At 36.5% G+C, this 19,053-nt stretch overlaps 1 protein-coding gene across 12 annotated transcripts in view; it reads right to left on the bottom strand.

Annotated features, from left to right (window-relative positions):
- Positions 1-19,053, bottom strand: part of SSBP2 (single stranded DNA binding protein 2) — a 195,313-nt gene that overhangs the window by 28,780 nt on the left and 147,480 nt on the right. For 9 of the 12 annotated variants that reach the window (XM_052776720.1, XM_052776711.1, XM_052776718.1 and 6 more), the window contains 6 exons: positions 17,666-17,732; positions 17,407-17,477; positions 13,449-13,540; positions 7,173-7,221; positions 5,148-5,183; positions 564-618 (listed from right to left, as the gene is read on the bottom strand). In XM_052776720.1, the coding sequence (XP_052632680.1) occupies positions 564-618; positions 5,148-5,183; positions 7,173-7,221; positions 13,449-13,540; positions 17,407-17,477; positions 17,666-17,732 (370 nt within the window). The remainder of the gene's footprint in view (positions 1-563; positions 619-5,147; positions 5,184-7,172; positions 7,222-13,448; positions 13,541-17,406; positions 17,478-17,665; positions 17,733-19,053) is intronic. The other 3 variants (XM_052776719.1, XM_052776717.1, XM_052776714.1) reach the window with 1 other exon arrangement.

Genomic DNA, 19,053 nt, shown 5'->3' with positions numbered 1-19,053 from the left:
AGTTCTGGGAACAGATCACTGGTAGGACATAACGATGGCTCCTCTGGGGCCTTATTCCTCCATGGCAAGACAAAGGAGAACAACCTGTCCAGCACGACCCTGCTGTCAGTCAGATGACATAGCCACGCAATGTAGCACGTCACTCAACAGCCACATGTTGGTCAGGTCTACCCATAGGATACTACAGGGAAGTTTTACCAGATTCAGAAATCTCCTGACTTCCAAACTGGTGGAATTTTCCCAAAGAACACTTGCAAAAGCAACTGGAAGACTGTGTCTTCTTTTGTTTTCAACTTGCTATTGCTGAAATTGTGCAAGAAAAGATGGGCTCAAAAGCCAGAGAAATGAATTGCTCTGAACTGCAGAGATACAATGCTTTTTATCTCTGCAACACAGCAGGGAGAGGAAGAGAGTGAAAGTGCAGGAAAAAAATTGATAAAGTATAAACCCAATAATTTATCATTATCTGATCCTTTATAAAAATCAAAGTCTGAAGAATAATCTGTGTACTTCCTAAATTTCCTTATAATTATCTTTTATTATTTCCAAGTATATTTCAGTACCTGCAGGACTAGGCATGATAGGTGTTCCTGGTGGCCCTCCACCTCCTGGAGGACCCTAGAAATAGTAGAAAAGGTCAGTTAGCATGAAAGGAAAAAAAATACCACAGTAAAACATGAACACAGTACAAATGAAAAAAAAAAAAGTATTGTGAATGTCTATTCACATAGCTAGTGATAAGCTCATCACAGATTAAGACAAGGTAACTGGTGAGCAAGCTCTGGTATACACTTCTGATGTACGTGGGTATACAGACCCAAGAATATCCATTAGTCAATAACTCTGTGTCATGCTTTGAGTCAGACAAGAGAAATACTTGGAGCAGGGCTTAAGACAATTATATTTAATTCCCTCAGCCTACTTTTATTACCACTGTTTTTTCAGCTGGCATTTCTGTTTTGTTGTACTCTGTTCACAGTCAATGGTAGAGTAACCAAAGTTTACTAAGCACAAACCAAGGGGGTGTCCTATGGGGACAGAAGAGCCTAATCACCTTAAGAAAGCTTTCTTTTTTAGGCAGACTTGGTATCTCGATGCCATAGGCATCTTAATTCTGTCTGTATAATATCCTACAACTTTTAAAAATAACATCTGTATACAAAATTTCTTCTCAAGTTAATGACAAATGGATGAAAAAAGTCAGGATAATGATGGGTACACTTGCCTAGACTGCTAAATTAAAGATTAAAAAAAAAAAAACCAAACAAAACCCACACAAATAAAAAAGCCCATCAAGGAACATTAATTTTCTTAGTTTCAGGTATTTCTGTGTTACAAATCTGTTTATGACTAAGAACTGCACACAAACTACTCTGGTTGTTAAACAGGCCTTTTAAGGCTCTTTAAGAATTTCTCAAAGAATTTTATTCTAAACATTCAAATAGTTTAGTAAGAACAGAACCATAACATCTTGCTTCCTGTGTTTGCAGATCCACTAATACTTCTAAGTAACATGAAAAACTACCAACTTCCAGTTTGGTAAAAATGTCTGTGTCGATAAATATTGACTTTCCATAATATAAAATACAGGGATTGCTAGCAACAGATTATTATTATTTTCGTTGCCATATGACTCATTATATTTTTATCTCTTTTGTTATATTTTAAAATAGCAGGTATACTGTTCCAGACAGGAATATTTTTTCAGTGGCACTGAATATGAAGGTTTGGTTGTTCCTGTCTGCTTACAAGGACATTGCTGACATTTGCTATAATTCACTGAGATTTTGGAAGGAGGCAGAGAAGCCTTGGATTTAAAACAATAGACACTGTTTCTCAATGGCCTACTTAAAATAACATTTCTTACAAACCATTTAGCAGTAATATACTAGCAAACACTATTTTCAGATGATCAAACTCAGTAACTTCTCAACTTTCTGACTGATACCACTCCTCTGCAGGTTTGTACAAGTAATTGCAGAGGGAAGCATCTCTATCTGCCAGCCGGTGATCAACTCACCATTCATCGTAAATGAAACAGAAATCTTTTACTGAGGAGCAGCAGCACATCCCTGCAGTCAGTCAACATATACATACCTCTATGCCCTTATATGTAACCCCACCTACCAGTTCTTTATCTTGTGCTTCCCCTTGCTTGTGAACTAAGCAAGGTCAGCGAGTATCTTTTATAAAGTGTGCTAGAACAAACGCTTGCTCCACCATGAAACCCACATATCAGTTTATAAAAATGGAGGCATAATCACAACTTCATTTCATACTGCCAGCAGCCACATAGCTTTTTTTCTCCTCCCAAATTACAACTGAATCAGAAATGAATGTGTTAGGATTGGGCTTGCCGAAATTGTCCGAAAGGCCTACTCAGCCCTCAGCAATGAGAAATTCCCACATTGCTGCTGCTGCAGAGCTACAGACTCCAAATTCAAAGGGACCTTTGGATCACATATATGACCCTCTAGGCATCACAGGCTATGACTTTTTATTCACATACTTGTGCACTAAGCTCACTAACTTCACTTTTTAGGTTTATATATATTTTTCAGCATCACACAAAGAGGTGTAGAAACCACTAAATGATCATTTATTAGAAAAGTTACTTACCTTCACTACTAAGTTTTGCATCTACTTTTAAATTTACACTTATTCTCATTGTATATTTTCTTCTCTTAAGAAAGCCTCTTGGTATCAACTACCTTCACTCTGAGAATATATTAGTATGTAATGGAATTATTTCTCAAAAACTGTCTGATAAACTAACCAGATTAAGCTCTCAAAGCCTGTAGTTCCAGATGACAAACCCCTTTGGCTCTCCAGCCCACACCTTGTCCCCAAACACTTGCTCTCTTGGAAGCTACTGCCCCCCAGTTTTGCTTATTTAGCTGTTTGTATGGCTGGAGTTCATGCATTCCTTTTCCAATATGTGGTAAGCCTTTCTGAAGTAAGACTACTCTCTCAGCATCAGACAGGACATGCACTATGCAAGCATTTATGCTGGCAGAGTTCTACCCATGTCCCACCTCAGCTGCTTCAGCACTACCCTCTGCTAGCGGCAGCCTCATCTCTGCTTGGAGTTCCCTCTGTGAGTGTCCTTCCACCTATTTTGGGTCAGTTGAAGTGCTTCAGCAAGGACCCGGTTCTTTAAATGCTTCAATCAACTTCAGTTGTTTTGTACGAAGAGCGTCACTCATCCAAGGAACTCCAGTGGCAGACCTGAAGGAGTACTAACCTTCAGCAGAAGAGTGGGGACAAGGAATCAGGCAGCAACCTTTCTCGCTAGCACAGCTGGAGGTCACAGAGCACATCTGACCAGAGGCTCAGGCATTTTCTCCAATACGTCGATCTTTCATGTGTCTCATTCTTGCATCTCTGCACATCTTTTGATTTCCCTTCAATGTTGCCAGTTAGATGCAACATTCCAGCATCAGTCTCATCACTGTCACTGAAAGAGGTAAAATCACCTCTCTACTCTTACTCCTCCTCTATCTATACATTGAAATATGGTGATGCCTTCTTTTGCCCAAGCCACTTATCCTGGCTGAGCTTTGGCTTGATTGTTGGATGACACCAACAGAGTCCACTACTACAACTTGCACTTTACTTAGGTTTGCTTCTTTAAAATAATTTTCTATAGTATCTCCTCTTCTAGTTTCTCAGGACTTCATACTTTTAAAAACCGAGAATATGAAGTCAAATATTCAAAAAAAATCTTCAAAATCTGCAACAATAACTGATCACTAGTGTTTAGGGCAAAACCAACAAAACCTCTTCCCAACAGAGAGAAATTTATGAAGTTCTGCATTAAAAGAACTGGTTTGGAGATCAGCAGATTTGGACTGTTTCCACTAAACATGTGGCAAAATGAGTACTACAGTTATGGACACTTATGAGAATCATAAACTTTTTCACAGCTAATTCTCTAAATATAGGACAAAAGAAATTGCCTTTGTCTAAACAAAACAAGCTCATCCTTGAACTCATCCTTCAGCTTTAGCTCTGCAGGATCATCTCTCTTACTAAGACTGAAAGTAAGAGAAACCTCTAAGCAGGACAAAGAGATGAAAAAACACTGCTATATTGTTCTCATGGTGAAGGACCTGCTATTTTCACATTCTGAAATAGCTTCAGGTTTTATGCTGGTTAAAGCCAATGCCCTGCAGTTTTCTAATCTTGAGGGGATAAAACATGAAATACCAAAAGAGAGGTGTACTGAAACCTGACCGACCAACAGAAATTTGGAATCCAACATATAATTCTCCCTTGTTATCCTGTCACACCAGTACTAAGCATGTGATAACAGATGAAATGATATGCCTTAGAAGAGTACATCAGAAGTACAAGTAATCCAAGTACAACAGTAACAAGAACAATAAAGAGTCTAAAAGGATAAACAAAGTTAATCTCTTGGGATAGAGACACAAAAGAGCAGTATATACACCAACAAAAAACAGTTTCTTGATAGGTAAAGTGTATTTGTTAAATTCCAGAGAGAAGGTTAGCATTTCAGGTTCTTTTGAATGACAGCTCAATGCTGGGCCTATTACAAAGTTTTAACTATTTTATTCTAAAGTACAGACTAAGAAAAAACAATGATACCAATTAATCCATAATAAATTAAGACAATGTCTGTGAAATGAAGACATAACAGACTATGGAGAAAAAAAGAATTTTCAAGTTTTCAGAAGGTAATTATATGAATAAAAATTTCCCTTAAAATGTTAGCTATAAGAACCCATTTGTATATCTCTGGGGAGATAAAAGCTTGTTCTAACTCTTCAAATGCTTTTTTTTCTGAAGAAGTTCAGAAACTCATATTCAATATTGTGTTACTGAGAAAGCTGGGGGATTTTTGTCCTTTATTATTGAAGGCAATATATTGTATTGGTTATATAAATGTTTGCTGAAATAAAACAGCACTCAGGGCAATTTTGGCCAGACTGATAATGATTCTAGTAATGACCATCAATAGATGCACCATAGATGGCAGAACCCCCCCCCCCCCCAAGTGCAGATCAGATGTACAGTTCTCAACCAATACACAAGGGTTCTTCCTAACATCTGGACAGCTATTTCTTTGCCTAAATAAAATGTAACATCTATTCTAACAAGCAAACATGCAGAAGTGTACTTACTACATAGTTCCCAGGAGATGCTGAAGAATAAGGTATCTGCAATATCAACAGAAACAAAATAATAATTTCTTCTGCAGTGAGATGGAGTCCATACATACATTTATGTACAGCTGTAGGTTAATGCTTATTTGTTTAATTTATTTCAAAGACACAGTTAAGGATTACGGAAAAATGCTATTGTTGTCAAAACAAACACCTCTTCTTTTCAACAACTTGTCATTGCAAGTATGTTCAAGTCCAAAACTAGCAATATAGACACAAACTAAATTTAATACCCAATATTTCAAATAAAGTATTTCCACTTAATATTACTGTGCCCTGGTAGCCACCCTAATGAAATTAATATGAATAATATAATTCACACATTTAAATGTCTGTAGGCTGAGGTCTGGTATCTGCTCTCCATTGTTTCATAATAATTGAGGCATGCATTTTTAACAGCCAGCATCACTTTTTTAAGATACCAAGTTACAAGGTCTAGCACCAATCCAGTTCTTGCATCTACTACAAGAGTCTTCTTATTCTTATTGTGGGAGCTGCAGTAAGGTCTGTAAAGATCTGCAGTCTATAGTAAAAGGTTGAGCTATAAGATTATTAAGGTAATATGCTTTATAAGGTTTATAACCCTAAGCAGCACATACTTGCCTTTAAGTCAATAGGACTTCAGAGTCATCCCAAGCATGGACTGAATTTGTATGTTCTTATACATACTTAATCTTGAGTAGTATCTTGACCATAAAAGGAAAAGCAACTCTTTTATATCTTTCACCCTAGAAGGTACTAATTTTATTTCTTTGCATTATTCTTTTTTTTTAAAAGGACGGTGTTCTATTTTCACTTCAAATTCAATTGTGGTAATTGTTACAGAGAATATCTGGAGAAATCCAGTCACCTGTGAATAATCTTGTTTTCTTCTTTATGATAGCCTTTGCAATTATTCTCTCTGAAGGAGCACAGACCAATGGTATTATAAAAAGATGGGGTAAAAATTAAGCAACTGTACTGACAAAATACAAAATTCTATTGCAGGATAAGCATCTTACATGACTGTAGACAACTTGTCAGCCAACTCATTTTTATGAATACATCTATTAGTGGACTTCTCAATTTATTTCATAGAATGAATATATTTCAGCTATCAGTTGAAAAATATCCTAACACCCATTTTAGTTGAGTACATGCAAAAGAAAACTGAGGAAGAGTTTTAGCTCTTTTTCCCCCCAATTGTCCTCAATAGAATTAAAAAATCAAAACTGAGCACAACAGAAAGAACTAGGCTAGTCTGTTAAGCCAGACCCATCTTGTCCAACTCTAAGTGCTAAAAAGGGATACATTTTTATACTAGTGGTGTATGATCACTGAATGAAAATGAAAACTTTACCTTTGTGTTTCTGTAGAAATACCAGACACTGTTGTTCATGTGGGATGCCTCACTGACCTCCTCTTCCTTCAAGCTGCTATTAGACTACCTCATTTTGTAGCTGTTGCAATGAAATTCAATAGAGTGCACTGCTTTTTACAAAAAGCATATAAAAATGGCTGATTTCTTTCTTGCAAGCAACTGCTCTATGACTGCATATTCCCTAGTTAGGAGCAGCAAATGGTGCTTTTGTTATGTAAAATATGTGAGCACACATTAAGCTGTATCTTAACAAGCTGTGATTTCTGTAGATCTTGCTGGCCAGATAGTGTTGACCTAATTCATCTTATTGGTGCTAAAGGAAGCTAGAATTTACCTTAAATATACCCCAGGATAACCTTTGTGTTATGGAAGTGCTGTAACTGATGTAAAGATGCAGAGCTGTTGTGTGATTATGAACAGAGCTGGATATTTGCAGGTCAATGGGCTCTCTGTTCAGATGTGATTCTCACTGTACCTGCTCTGCATTAGCATTACGGGGAAAAATATAAAGCTTGCAGTATTCCATTCATTGAATGAAGTGGATTTTTTTTTCCTAGTGTATTGATGAGAAATACTTCCCTAAATATAAGATGATGTCTAACATACTTTAAATAATTACTTACAGAATTGGCATTAGTTGGGTTTGGCCAAGGTCTACCACCCCCAGGACCCCTGTAACAGAAGATGAAAGATGAGACACAGAACAATCTCTGTCTTCTGACCAGCTCTGAGGAAGCAAATCAAAATAATCTGTTTCCAGAGTAAGGAAGGAGATGGCTTTTTTCAAATTAAAGTGTGTATAAAGCATAACTACACCAAGTTATAATGCTATAGCAAAATTCTCATTGTTATACTACCATTATCATTTATTCAGTTTATGAGTTGATTAAAGATTATTTATTTATTATTACAACCCTGCCACTCACATTTAAGACACTTCAGTTCCTGACTCATTCTGGTACTTCTGTACTCTTCAGGACAGGACCTGCCAGAATAGCACCATAAGGAGTCCTTCCCCAGTAGCCACACTGCCAGAGGCTACAGTGGAGATGGCACAGTTTTGCATAGGTCCCAAACACTTGCAAATTTAGGAAGTGCCAGACATTCCCCTTTTAAACAGAAATGGACAGATTTGAAAGACATTGCAAATTTGTGTCTCTTGAAGTGCTTTCCTTCTCTTCACAGAGAATTTAACTCTGTGTTACATAGGTGCAATATTTTAAAGTGGCACAGAAGTTTTGCAAAATGTAAAAAACAAGTTCCCAAATTCTATAAGTTCTCATGGGGGGTGATAACCTTTTTAAAAATATTTGGAGGAAGTATCACACATTCCACAGAAGTCTACTTAGAGTAGAGACAAAGACAGAAAGGTACTGAAATATAAGTCTAATTTCAGTCATTGAAACAGTACTCTTGCTTACATAATTAAGTACCTCCCTGAAGAATTGAGATGCATGGATCTAGAATACTGCAAGTATAGTAAGGTTTCATTAGTGAAAGTGATGCTAATATCTTATAAGTATTTTGTGGAAGCCTATTTTTTAAGAGAACAAGCCACAGAAAATATGTTGCTATAACCTGTATATGATGATGATGATGATGATGATGATAATAATAATAATAATAAAAAATCTCATGTATTAAAAATTGAAAACATGCCATTTTATACATATGCTTTAAACATATGCCTAGTTATGTATCTAAAACCAGTTTGCTACTTCACTAAGGCTACATTATCTCCACAGAAGTCACAGAAATATGAAATTTATCATACAGCAGGGAAAATGGAAATTTCAGACTTTTCAGACATTCTTGTTACACTTGGCCCAAATGGTGTACAGATGATTAAGTGGCAGGTCCCTGGCAGAAGGGACAAGAGTGTTTCACAGGCAGAAGACCTGTTCCATAAAGCCAACTCTGATGAGACATCAGAGGGGTACTAAAAGCAGAAGGGAATGGGGAAAGGAGAAAAGGAAAAATCATCCAGATAGAGCACGTTTTTCTCACAACTCTTGCTGTTATTTTAAGTTTCTCACTCTTAAGCTGAGCTCAGAAAAATAGTTTGGTGGTTAGGCTTAGTCTTTTAACTGTCCTGAGGGAACTAAGCCATATGGGAGGTAAAATCTCCATGTTTACAGTCATAACATCTCAATAACCATAATTATTCCTGGGAGCATTAAGAACTTCTAGTTATTTATAAATAAGACAAAGTCACTTTTTGAAGACCCTGACAACTGAGAGGCAGAGCAGATGACAAAAGTTTCGCATTTAAAATGGCATTTTGGCCTCATTAGCTTTAGAAAAGCAACATTAGCCACCACAACTTACCAGATATGGGAGAGTGATTTAAATATAGAGAAAAAAGCAGGCTTTATTAATGAGTTCAGGAAGTTTTCTATTTTAAAGTCTTGCAAAACTAAAACCTATTAAGTAGATATGTTGCCCCAGGGATTTAATATTGCATCTTTTTCTTTTTATTACATTGTTGATGGTACTATAAAGAAATTAGTTCAAACAATCAACGGAAATAAATCAAGTGAAAATTGATATATTTCAGCTGACATTTTTGGACGGTTGGAAAACAGAATGTAGGTAAGGGTCTTTTCTGCCTTATTCATTGGGAGGAGGGGAGGCAAAGCAAGGAAATGGACTCTCAGTACTCACTCACAATGCTCATGCTCCTCACGCCAAATATTCAGCTATTTCTCCTCCACTAACAATTGCAAGGTGAAATATTAGGTGTTCTTCCCCCCCCCCCCAACTGTTCTTTTTCCTATGTACCTTATTTGGTTTATTGTATTCTCCTTTTCAGAGAAATCAGGAATACTTGTAACAACACTCGAAGTCTGGTTTCACCCCAAAACCCTGCACTTGTTTGTGTGACATTAAGTAACTCAAATACATCTAGCAAAAAGCATCAAATGGAAAATAGCTCTGACGACACTGCAGATTACTCTGAACTACAGAGATGTTAAAAAGCCGACTCAGATACATGATTGGGTTAAGCCACAGCAACATGGAAGTTTAGACAGGCCATACAAGGACACTGGGAAACTCACCTTTCACCTAAAGAGCTGTTGGAATTCGCAAATTTAATGGAAGCCATGGACAGCTCTAAGTATAGACTTAGAAAACACTGTAGCAGATTCTGCTGGAAAGCCATATGGGTTTTGTGGAGCCAAATGTTGTTAGCTTATAAAACACACATAAAAAAAAGCTACCTGCAATTTTTTTCAATGCAATGCAAGCAGGATTTTTGCCCTTTGTTAAATGTTTATTTTGAAAGCATCAACAGTCATAAAACATTTGAATGTATCAATTCCAAAATAGAGTAATTTATGAAGTATCTATTGCTATGAATATTTACACCTGCATTTTATCCTTAAAGTTAGTCCTACAGTGTTGATCCTAGTTCTTGAAAAAATAAAGTATGAAATTTCAGTTTCCAAAGGGGCAAATATATTCTGTCAGGAAATCAAACATCTAGACATAAGTTTGTGAATTGAAGTTAAAAAACAAAATCACATTTTTTTTCTTTTCAGGCATGACTGAGATATTCTTAGCACTTCAGACAGCACTACAGGTCACACGGGCTATTAAAAAGTGCCAGTGAAATGTAACGCTGCTCCCCGAGATTTGCCATTTTGTTCCAAAGAGTGGATTTTTCCACAAAAATAAAATCTTACTAAAAATGGCTACACCAATTTTCAGCTTAAAACCTAACATCTAAAATAGTTATTTTGTAGAATAACATAGGATATGTATCAGCGGTTTCAAACAGTAATCTGACAGGCATTAGTTTTGATGGAGCAAGCAGTTATTTAGCAGTACTATGTTTGTGGAGGATATGTTCCTGCACTGAAATACTGTCTACGAGCTCTCAAGCTGGTTGTTGCCATTTTTGACAATAAAGAACACTTTTTCATCCAGAAAAATGTAAAATTATATTTGGCAGATATTCTGCTCTTAACCAAAACAGCTTCCTTTCACACTTTCAGAGGAGAAAGAGCTGGATTTTAAATGGCAAGTGTTTTTGGAAAGTACATATTTTTATATTTTAACATGGCCAAAAATGCAAAAACATTGAATAGAACACTGAAAATTTTTCATGTAAGAAAAAGATATGGCTATGTAAAGACAAACGTACGTTACTACAAGGTAATAGCCTTATCTATAGTTATCCTGTTTCCTAGAAATGTAAGTACACTAAATGACTTACACTGTTATTTCTTAGCATTGTGCATTAGATAAATTGTAAGGGATAATACATAGAATGCTTTTAACATAGTTGGGTCCATCTATTGCCATCGCCCACAGGTTATCCTTGGATGCACTCTGACTAATCCTGAATGCTGGAATTGACCAGACAACGAGTCTTCACTAAGATTTTGATGTAAGGACAACTTTGACAGCACTAACTTTACAGTAAGAAAAAAACCCTGATGTCCTAGAAATACAATTAAAAGAAACCCAGACAATAGTAACCCCTTTGTTTTCCTTTTGATCAGCATATGTCACCCCATTTGACAGAGGAAAAAAATACTCAGCTTGATGGTAAAAAAAATTATTCATGTACTCAGGCACACAATAATGGAGCTGCTTACAACAGTCTGTGATTCCGCATGTAACACAGGTCAGGATATGCTATAGCATAATATTTCAGTACTAGCAGTTTGGACTCTCTTATGTCTTTAAAGTGCATTGTAATAAGCAAAGGGACAGTATGAAGTCTTGTTCAAAACCAGGAAAGAGTATTCTGTTCCCACTTTCAGCTGAGCTGGAGTAAACATGAGTTTGTAAGAAATGTAAAGGAGTGCAGTGTATGCCTGGTAAGACATGGAGACAGCTATGGTTACCTACTTCCCAATTATTGCTTCACACCTTGTTCTTCTCAGAAGATCATATACTGTATCAAAGTTCATGAATTTGCCAAGTAAAGGACGCCAATTCATGGTGTACCCTTCAAGAGGACATAAAAGTTCAAAGGAAAATGTATTTCCCACATCACTGAACTAAAACATGATCTATGTATGTTTACTGGCCAACTCAAGATGAAATGTGCTTATTAAATGCTGCAATATGGAAATGTTAGTATTTCAACCCATCTTCTCTCTTTCTGGCAGACCAGGGATTCTTTTCGTCATCCAGCAACCTGTTTTCTTATTTTTCCTATATGAACTCTCATTTATGTGGATAAGTAGCCTCAAAATATCTATCCTCAATTTTACTTCTACAACATTTTATTTTAGAAAGTTAATTTGCTTTTCTTAGAATTCAATTGTCTCCTGAGGACAATCTCTGTAGTGCTTATATTACACGCACACTGAATTCCAAATACCTAAATATTTTTTCTACATCAATTTTATTTAGGAAGTAGAAATGCCTACCCTTGGGAAGGTTCCTAGAATTCTCTTGAGCCCAATATATGAAGTCTATGTTAGAGTAACACCCAACTTTGATTTTATTTGCTTCAAGAAATCCAGGTATGTCTGGAAATTGGAAGAAATAAAGGATATGGTGGATTAGATTTTTTTTTTAATGCTATTATTTATCTTAATACCACTTTTACTTTTTCAGGTTGGTAACTCTTTAGTTGAAATGAAAATTACCATCTTTCCTTTTTGTTTCCTATGAAAATAAGAGTAAAAATGGGTATCTATGATATAATGGTAACAAGAAAATATAAATCTTCACTGTGTTTTCTGTGTCAGTCTGGTGAAAACTCATGCTTGAAAGACAAAGGTGTGAAAGGAGTAAGAAAAGAACATGTTCTCTGCTTTAGGTTGTAAAATGATTCTAGTGTCTTGATAGCCGGACCACTGTACTGCCTTCTGTGACCACCCCAGGATCTGCAAAATGCTGGTTATGAAAAAATGTACTCACTTCAGTAGAGGTAGGGCCATGATACAGGAATGACTTGATAATCTCTGGTCTGTGGTATCTTAAAGGTAGCTATAGCAGCCCATCAAAATTAGTGAATCTCTTAGAGAAATCTAAACAATACAAGGAGCATCTTTTTTTTTTTTCCCCAGGCTTGCTAATCATGTAAGCCACTCCAAGCACACAAAAGATTTATCTAAAGTGCAGAAGATTGCTCGTGTTGGCCCACTTGCTGTGCTAAAATCCTCAGCTTAAGTCTAGTCTACTCTAGATACACTAATTTTACATCTGAAACTTTTCTATGCACTTAGAAAGGGAGGTTGTCTACAGGTATAAAAGGCTCCCATGACTAAATCCATGCCTGGAATAAATCAGTATAGCTTAACTGAACTCAGTCTATATCAATTTTTACAAATGATGATCCACTCCCAGAAGTACATACAAACACTGAAAACCTTACACTCATATCTGTGATACTCTTCTATCTGTTTAGAGTGGAAATAAATGTAGTTCTGGAAATAAAAACAGCAACAGAGAGAGATCATCTACACTTCTTTCAAATATGTCTTTTTTTATAAATAGTTCTAGACAATGGTTTTATTTTGCTAAAATAAAGTACTCCATTATTTTCCAGAAAAAAACCATGCTTGTACCATTCTTTACAAAATATTTAATCAGTAAAGTAAAAACATAAATGTAAATAATGTCTTTTTTTTTAAAAAATTCATACAAGGATATATCGGTGACTATACTGACAAAATATTCCCAGTATTTGAACTTTGACCTGTGAAAGAAACTGCGTATTTGTACAGACTTGTAGGGACAGCAAAGGTGCCTGTAAGAGATGCATACAGAAGAAGGAAACTGCTGAGGGTTCACTTTTTTAAATTGCAGTTATTAGTCATCAAAGCATGTTACTTATCAAAGCACGTTCTCCTTGTCTTATATACCCCAAATGTTACTTCTACAACGAAATAATGATTTTTCTAAATATTATAAGATTTTATTATTGTGCTTACATGTTCATTCCAGGCATCCCCGGGCCACCTAAAGCATTCAGTGGGGGTCTCATTGCACCTCCATAGTTCTGCAATGATAACCAAGGGTCAGACTACCACAAAACAAAAAAACAAAACCAAAGAGGAGGGGGAAAGAAAGGACAGCAGGTTAATGATATCCCTACATAACTGCTGACTGGATAGGCCAATGTAATTTATTCTTTCAGGAATTTCCATTGTTGACTTAAAGAAATAATACTGTTAACCCCAAGGAGAAACAATTACAAACAATAGAAATAGACTAAGACTACTCAAAATGTCAACTGTTTCAGGAGGAATTATTTACACATATAGAGGTCAAGTCAATGGCCATCAAGGGGCAGGTTTTACAATGTATTCAACTTTTATACCAAGGGAGCTCATTCAAAATCAGAAACCTGGACTTAGATTCTAAGATTGCTACATCATGGAATTTAAATAGAATTATTTTAATTAGATTTTGTTAGGATATCAACAAATGCTTGTATAAAATTATACCATATGATATCACTTTTATAACATACAGCATAAACATTACATTTCTCCTCTAATCAGTCAATTCTAATAAGTCTAAGGTAACTAATATGAAAAGTTTTTAACAAGATAATGAATGTCATAGCGATGCCAACAAATGAATTGCCCAATGCCTATAAAGTATGAGTTTACGCTCTGATATTATGACAAAAGTTTAACTGTACTATTTACATGAAAAACTAAATTATACCTATTTTTATTCAGAGGAATACAAGCAGAACAGTCTGTCTCACCTCACAATCATCATGCACTCCCTAATCTGTGTTAATCCTGCTACATTTTTCTGATATTTCAAAAGAATGGATAATAGTAAATTCTCTAAAAAGAACAGCTGTGCTTTTTGGAAGGGGGGGGGGGAGTGATTGACTTTAAAAAAATTTAGGTCATTGTTGCAGTCTATTTTCCAATAATAAAACTCATACACTCTATTTCATGTATAGTATATTACAAACTGCATAAACTACATGACCAAGGCTTATGGCTGTTCTCTATATTGGTCTGATTCACAAAACCATGTAAACACGAAGTCATGAATACATGTGAGAAATCCAACAGTGATATTCAAAGTGTGGGTCTGGTGCTGTTTATACCTTGACTGATATGACATATCACTTATCCAGAACTGATCTAGAACTGATCTACAACTAGGAGAGGAGGTTCTGTTGCTGCAAACAAAACCCCCAAACTTAGAATTTTCTTCATTGTTAACAATGCTTAAAGTGTCCCATCTAAAGCTGGTTTGCAAGAATACACCCAGAGGCTGCAGATGCCCTCTTCCAGACCCAGCCATCTGAAGACAGTATTATCCACAGCTGCTGGTCATCAATCACTACTCACTCCTGCCTTTTTGTGTGCAGCTGGTAGACTGATTGGTGTGCATGCTCAGGCAAAAGTCAGCCAGATTAACTCAAACCGTCTGTTTAACCTAGGTTATCCTAGATGATATTGCCTGAGCAACTCCTCTGTCAGAACTGTAGGGCAGTAACTGGTCGGTAGTCAAAGCAGCTGGGCACAGTAACATCCCCAGCTGGCACTACTGGATCTGGAAGAGAACACAGTCTGACTGTAACAAAACAGCAGTCCTGTATCTGTTTTATTTCATTTTTCCATCTTGATGTGGAGGGCAGAGCCATCTCCCTGTTTGTTGTGTCGAGTAACTCCCCTCTTTATTTTAATTCAGGAATCATTTGTGTGGACTGGGGTTAAAGATCTTTATGGAATCCTGCAGGACTGGAAGAATCCTAATCAAATGTACTTCTAATTACTGCTAATTCTAATCAAATGCACTCCTTCGTCCTAAAATAAGAGCGCTTTCATTAAGGCTACCAATATAGACGTTCCTTCAGCTGCAGCTATGCTCTTTGCAGAAGTTAGTACCCCAATTTGTTCCTTACAGCTTTTTACTCAAAGTCACCACCACCGTTCGTCTGGCAGTTGAGTTGTTCATACAAGTGCTCCCTAACATCAGGTGGCCAAAATGAGCCAGATTAGCAAAGACTTTTTTTCTTAAATATTTAAGATGACCTGATTATTTTTGACTAGAAAGCACTAGGGACCATGGGGGAGGCTCACCAGCAGATAGGAAGAATGGGGAGAAGTAGTGGTCACAGATTGGAGGTAGTGCCCCATTCATCTAGCTTAACTACGGCTTGAAAAAAGCCTGAACCTAATTCTTTGGAGCTTTTAATAGATTCAAGCATTTACAACCATCCACTGCTTTTTGTTTCACGTTATTTAGTTTGAAACAGTCTAGAATCATAAAATACAAAAGTGAGGTAAATTTTCTGTAAGTTTTCAAGCATACACATACTATACTTGCTATACTGGACATAAGCATTTCTGTATGAGCACATTAAGTGTTTTGGAAGTTGATTGCCTGTGCAGCAAGTAGCAGGGCCTCCCACTAAGGGCACACCCAAGTCAACTTTACAGCACTGTAGCAAGAGAATGTTAAAAGTAGGTGTGAAAGATTCATCAAATTTGGTTGTAGAACTGCATTCTAAGAAGATACTAAATGCCAGATGCAAAGATAGATGATGATCCATTTATAGAAAAGATTGATTTGTGAACTTAAATTTTGTGTAAATTACCTACATTTTTCCCCATTTTAAGAGGATGTTCAGCACAAGAAAGAAGAACCTTACAGAAACACTGGATTTTAAGAGACAGCAAAAATGGAAAAATTATCCTTATAAAAACTGGCATGATATTTGCCTGCTGTGTGACTAATGTTGCTGCATAAAGTATCAGCTCAATCTCATATGGCAGCATTGCAAAGCTCCTCTTCCTACCTCCAGAAGGCAAGTGGTAAATATACTTCAATGCTACAGAAAAAATAACAAATGTATTTAATAATGGTTTGTTGGTTACAAAGCAGATGTTGTGTAGAACTGAACAACTGGTTTCTACCAAGAAGACCGAAAATTGTAAAGACAGTTAGGAACAGATTTGAAAGGCAAAGCTATTTAATCATTTAAAATTCAGTTGCTATTCCAAGGAACAAAGAAGTCACTAGAGAGATTATCTGAAATGGGGAAGTAAAAATGCAAAGTGTGGGCACAACAAGCACACTGTAAAACAAAACAATGGCAAGCCTGGTATGAAACACCACCACCTAAATTTTCTCTCACTGAGTGCACTGGCAAAATACAGAATAAACTTTCAGATTCATATTTCAGGTATGCATAAAAATTAGTTTGTTTTCTCTTAGTTTACTGTTGAAATGTAATACTGACAAATATCCACCCATATTTTCACACTTTTGAAGAAAGAGCCTATGAGCAATTATGACCAGGTCAGCACCTTGGAGAAGGCTGATTCTTGCAATCCAAGGTTGCTTTGCTCCTCAAAAACAGAGCTAGAGACGATTGTGATTGACAAGGGGGAGAAATGGCAGCATGAACTTCTCATTTTACATTAAAACCTCTCTAGCACTCACCAAAAATCTATATCAATAGTGGATGAAAGAAAAACTTTACAGAATTTTGAGGGGTATTTTTGGTACAAAGAGTTTGCCTAAGTTAGAAGTATTAAACCTTTCCTCCTGAACAGCATAATCAATTAAGCTGGGAGGATGAGGAAACACCTACTCGGTTCTTGGTCTCCTTTACAAATATCAGCCTTTGATTACACCATACACTGGCTGTAGGACGAACATAACATTTCTGAAATAAGCAAGTTAAGGGATTCCTCTTTTAATTTCAAATCTTAATTAAAATGACTGATGTTTTCATTTTAGACTTTGTACAGCTGCAACTCAGCATTAATTTTTGTAAAACAGAAGGTTTATTTTAAAATGCGATTAGAAGAACAAGTCCTGGCCATCTTCAAGCTATGGAAAGCCAAAGTAATATAGTATAAGCATAGGGCTATTAATAAAAATAAGTATCTTATCTGTGGAAGGTACCTGTGGTCCTAACGGAACCATTCCCCTTGGAGGAGTCATTCTCTGCATTGGCCCACCCATGTTTGGATGCCCTGCAAATAAAATCATGCAACTTAAAAAACGATGCAATACACAAGCATCTTCTAAAACAACTTTAACAAATCATTCCTTTTTAATTAACAAAAAGCTTAAAAAGCTGCAGTCAGCTTTGAAACACAGAAAGAAAGACGCAAGTTTGAGAAGAAAGTACTTGAATGGTCCAAATAATTATTTCATTCACCTTGCTGCCGTGTTGGGTCCATCCCGCTAGGCAATAATGGCTGACTTCCTGGGACACCTCCAAGTGCCTGCAGGCATAGAAACCATATGTTAAAAGCATATAACGCTTTGAAATTTATGTTAAAGACATAATGCAGATATTTTGTTTTTAATTCCCCGTTGTTTCCTCTCAGTCAAGAGTAATATGGAAGAGTTAGCTTTCCTAAACATCCTAACTAAATGTCCTAAGAGCCTAACTAAACTAAAAGTCCTGTATGTCCTGCGACCCTGATATGCATTTGCTGGACAAAGTCTTGGACTTCTGTGGAATTATGTATAAAGAGTTTCCAAAATTTAATTGCCTAATTTGCACCACCCACCCCCCCCCCCCCCATATTTCCTTCACTTCAGCTTACCTATTATTTAACCTCCAAGCACTGCCTTTTTCTTGGGGACACGGCAATTTATTCAAAGCTTATATGGCTACCATTTTCCCTTTTAACCATTATTTTAAGAGGTCAGGATGCAGACACTGATACTCTCTAACAGTGAGCCATAACTGAGCCAACTGCACAGGATTCACAGGGTATGGTTAATTAGGGCTGTGATGTGAGGGACATTTTGTCTTCCACTGTGCCTTACTCTTGAAGGGCATCAATGCCAAGATAAGCTTATTACTCAGCTATGGGAGATAACAACAGTCACAAAACTTGCTCCTAAATCTTGCCTTCAAGCATGAAGATACACTGTGTTGTTACTTTACCTCTGGTCCAAATCAAACACATTGTTTTTATGTCCCCACATTTTAATCCGCCATTTGGATTTATAGTAACTGAATTAGGTTTAAGGCTAATTTCTTACCTATAGTTTAGTCAACTAGAAAAATGTTTTTATGAATGGATCTTTGTAGCTGATCCACTAGGTGCTATTCAGCATTTCAAAACAACACCACATTTTCACTAAAAATGTATCCAGAATGAGTAAATCTGTTATTATAAAAGTAAGCTATTCAGGCTTACAGGTACAGGTATTGCTTACTGTGGGAATGGCTAAGTTACTCTTGATGTGGAAATACTGTGGTAGTCTTGGATACATACAAAGGGGAACCTATCGCAAATATTACACAGTTTGTGTCCGCAAGAGGTAGGAAATGAAAAATTATGATGCACGGTATTACCTCAAAGGTAATACAGTAAAAAGGTACTGCACTGCAAGTTTAATGGAATAAATAATCTGAGATGACATCATTTAAATCAGAGTTTTACATACATGTACTTCAGTGGCTAGAAGTCTGGAGGATACATAAGAACGATACATGATGTGCACGGAGAAGTGTCAAATACTAGCAAAGCAGGAACTGGTCACTTCTGCCAGAGATGGCAGGTGACATGCACGGACATAGAGGCATTT

This window comes from Harpia harpyja, chromosome Z (assembly GCF_026419915.1).
Source record: "Harpia harpyja isolate bHarHar1 chromosome Z, bHarHar1 primary haplotype, whole genome shotgun sequence".
Lineage (NCBI taxonomy): Eukaryota > Metazoa > Chordata > Aves > Accipitriformes > Accipitridae > Harpia > Harpia harpyja.
This window is presented reverse-complemented; position numbering and strand designations above follow the sequence as displayed.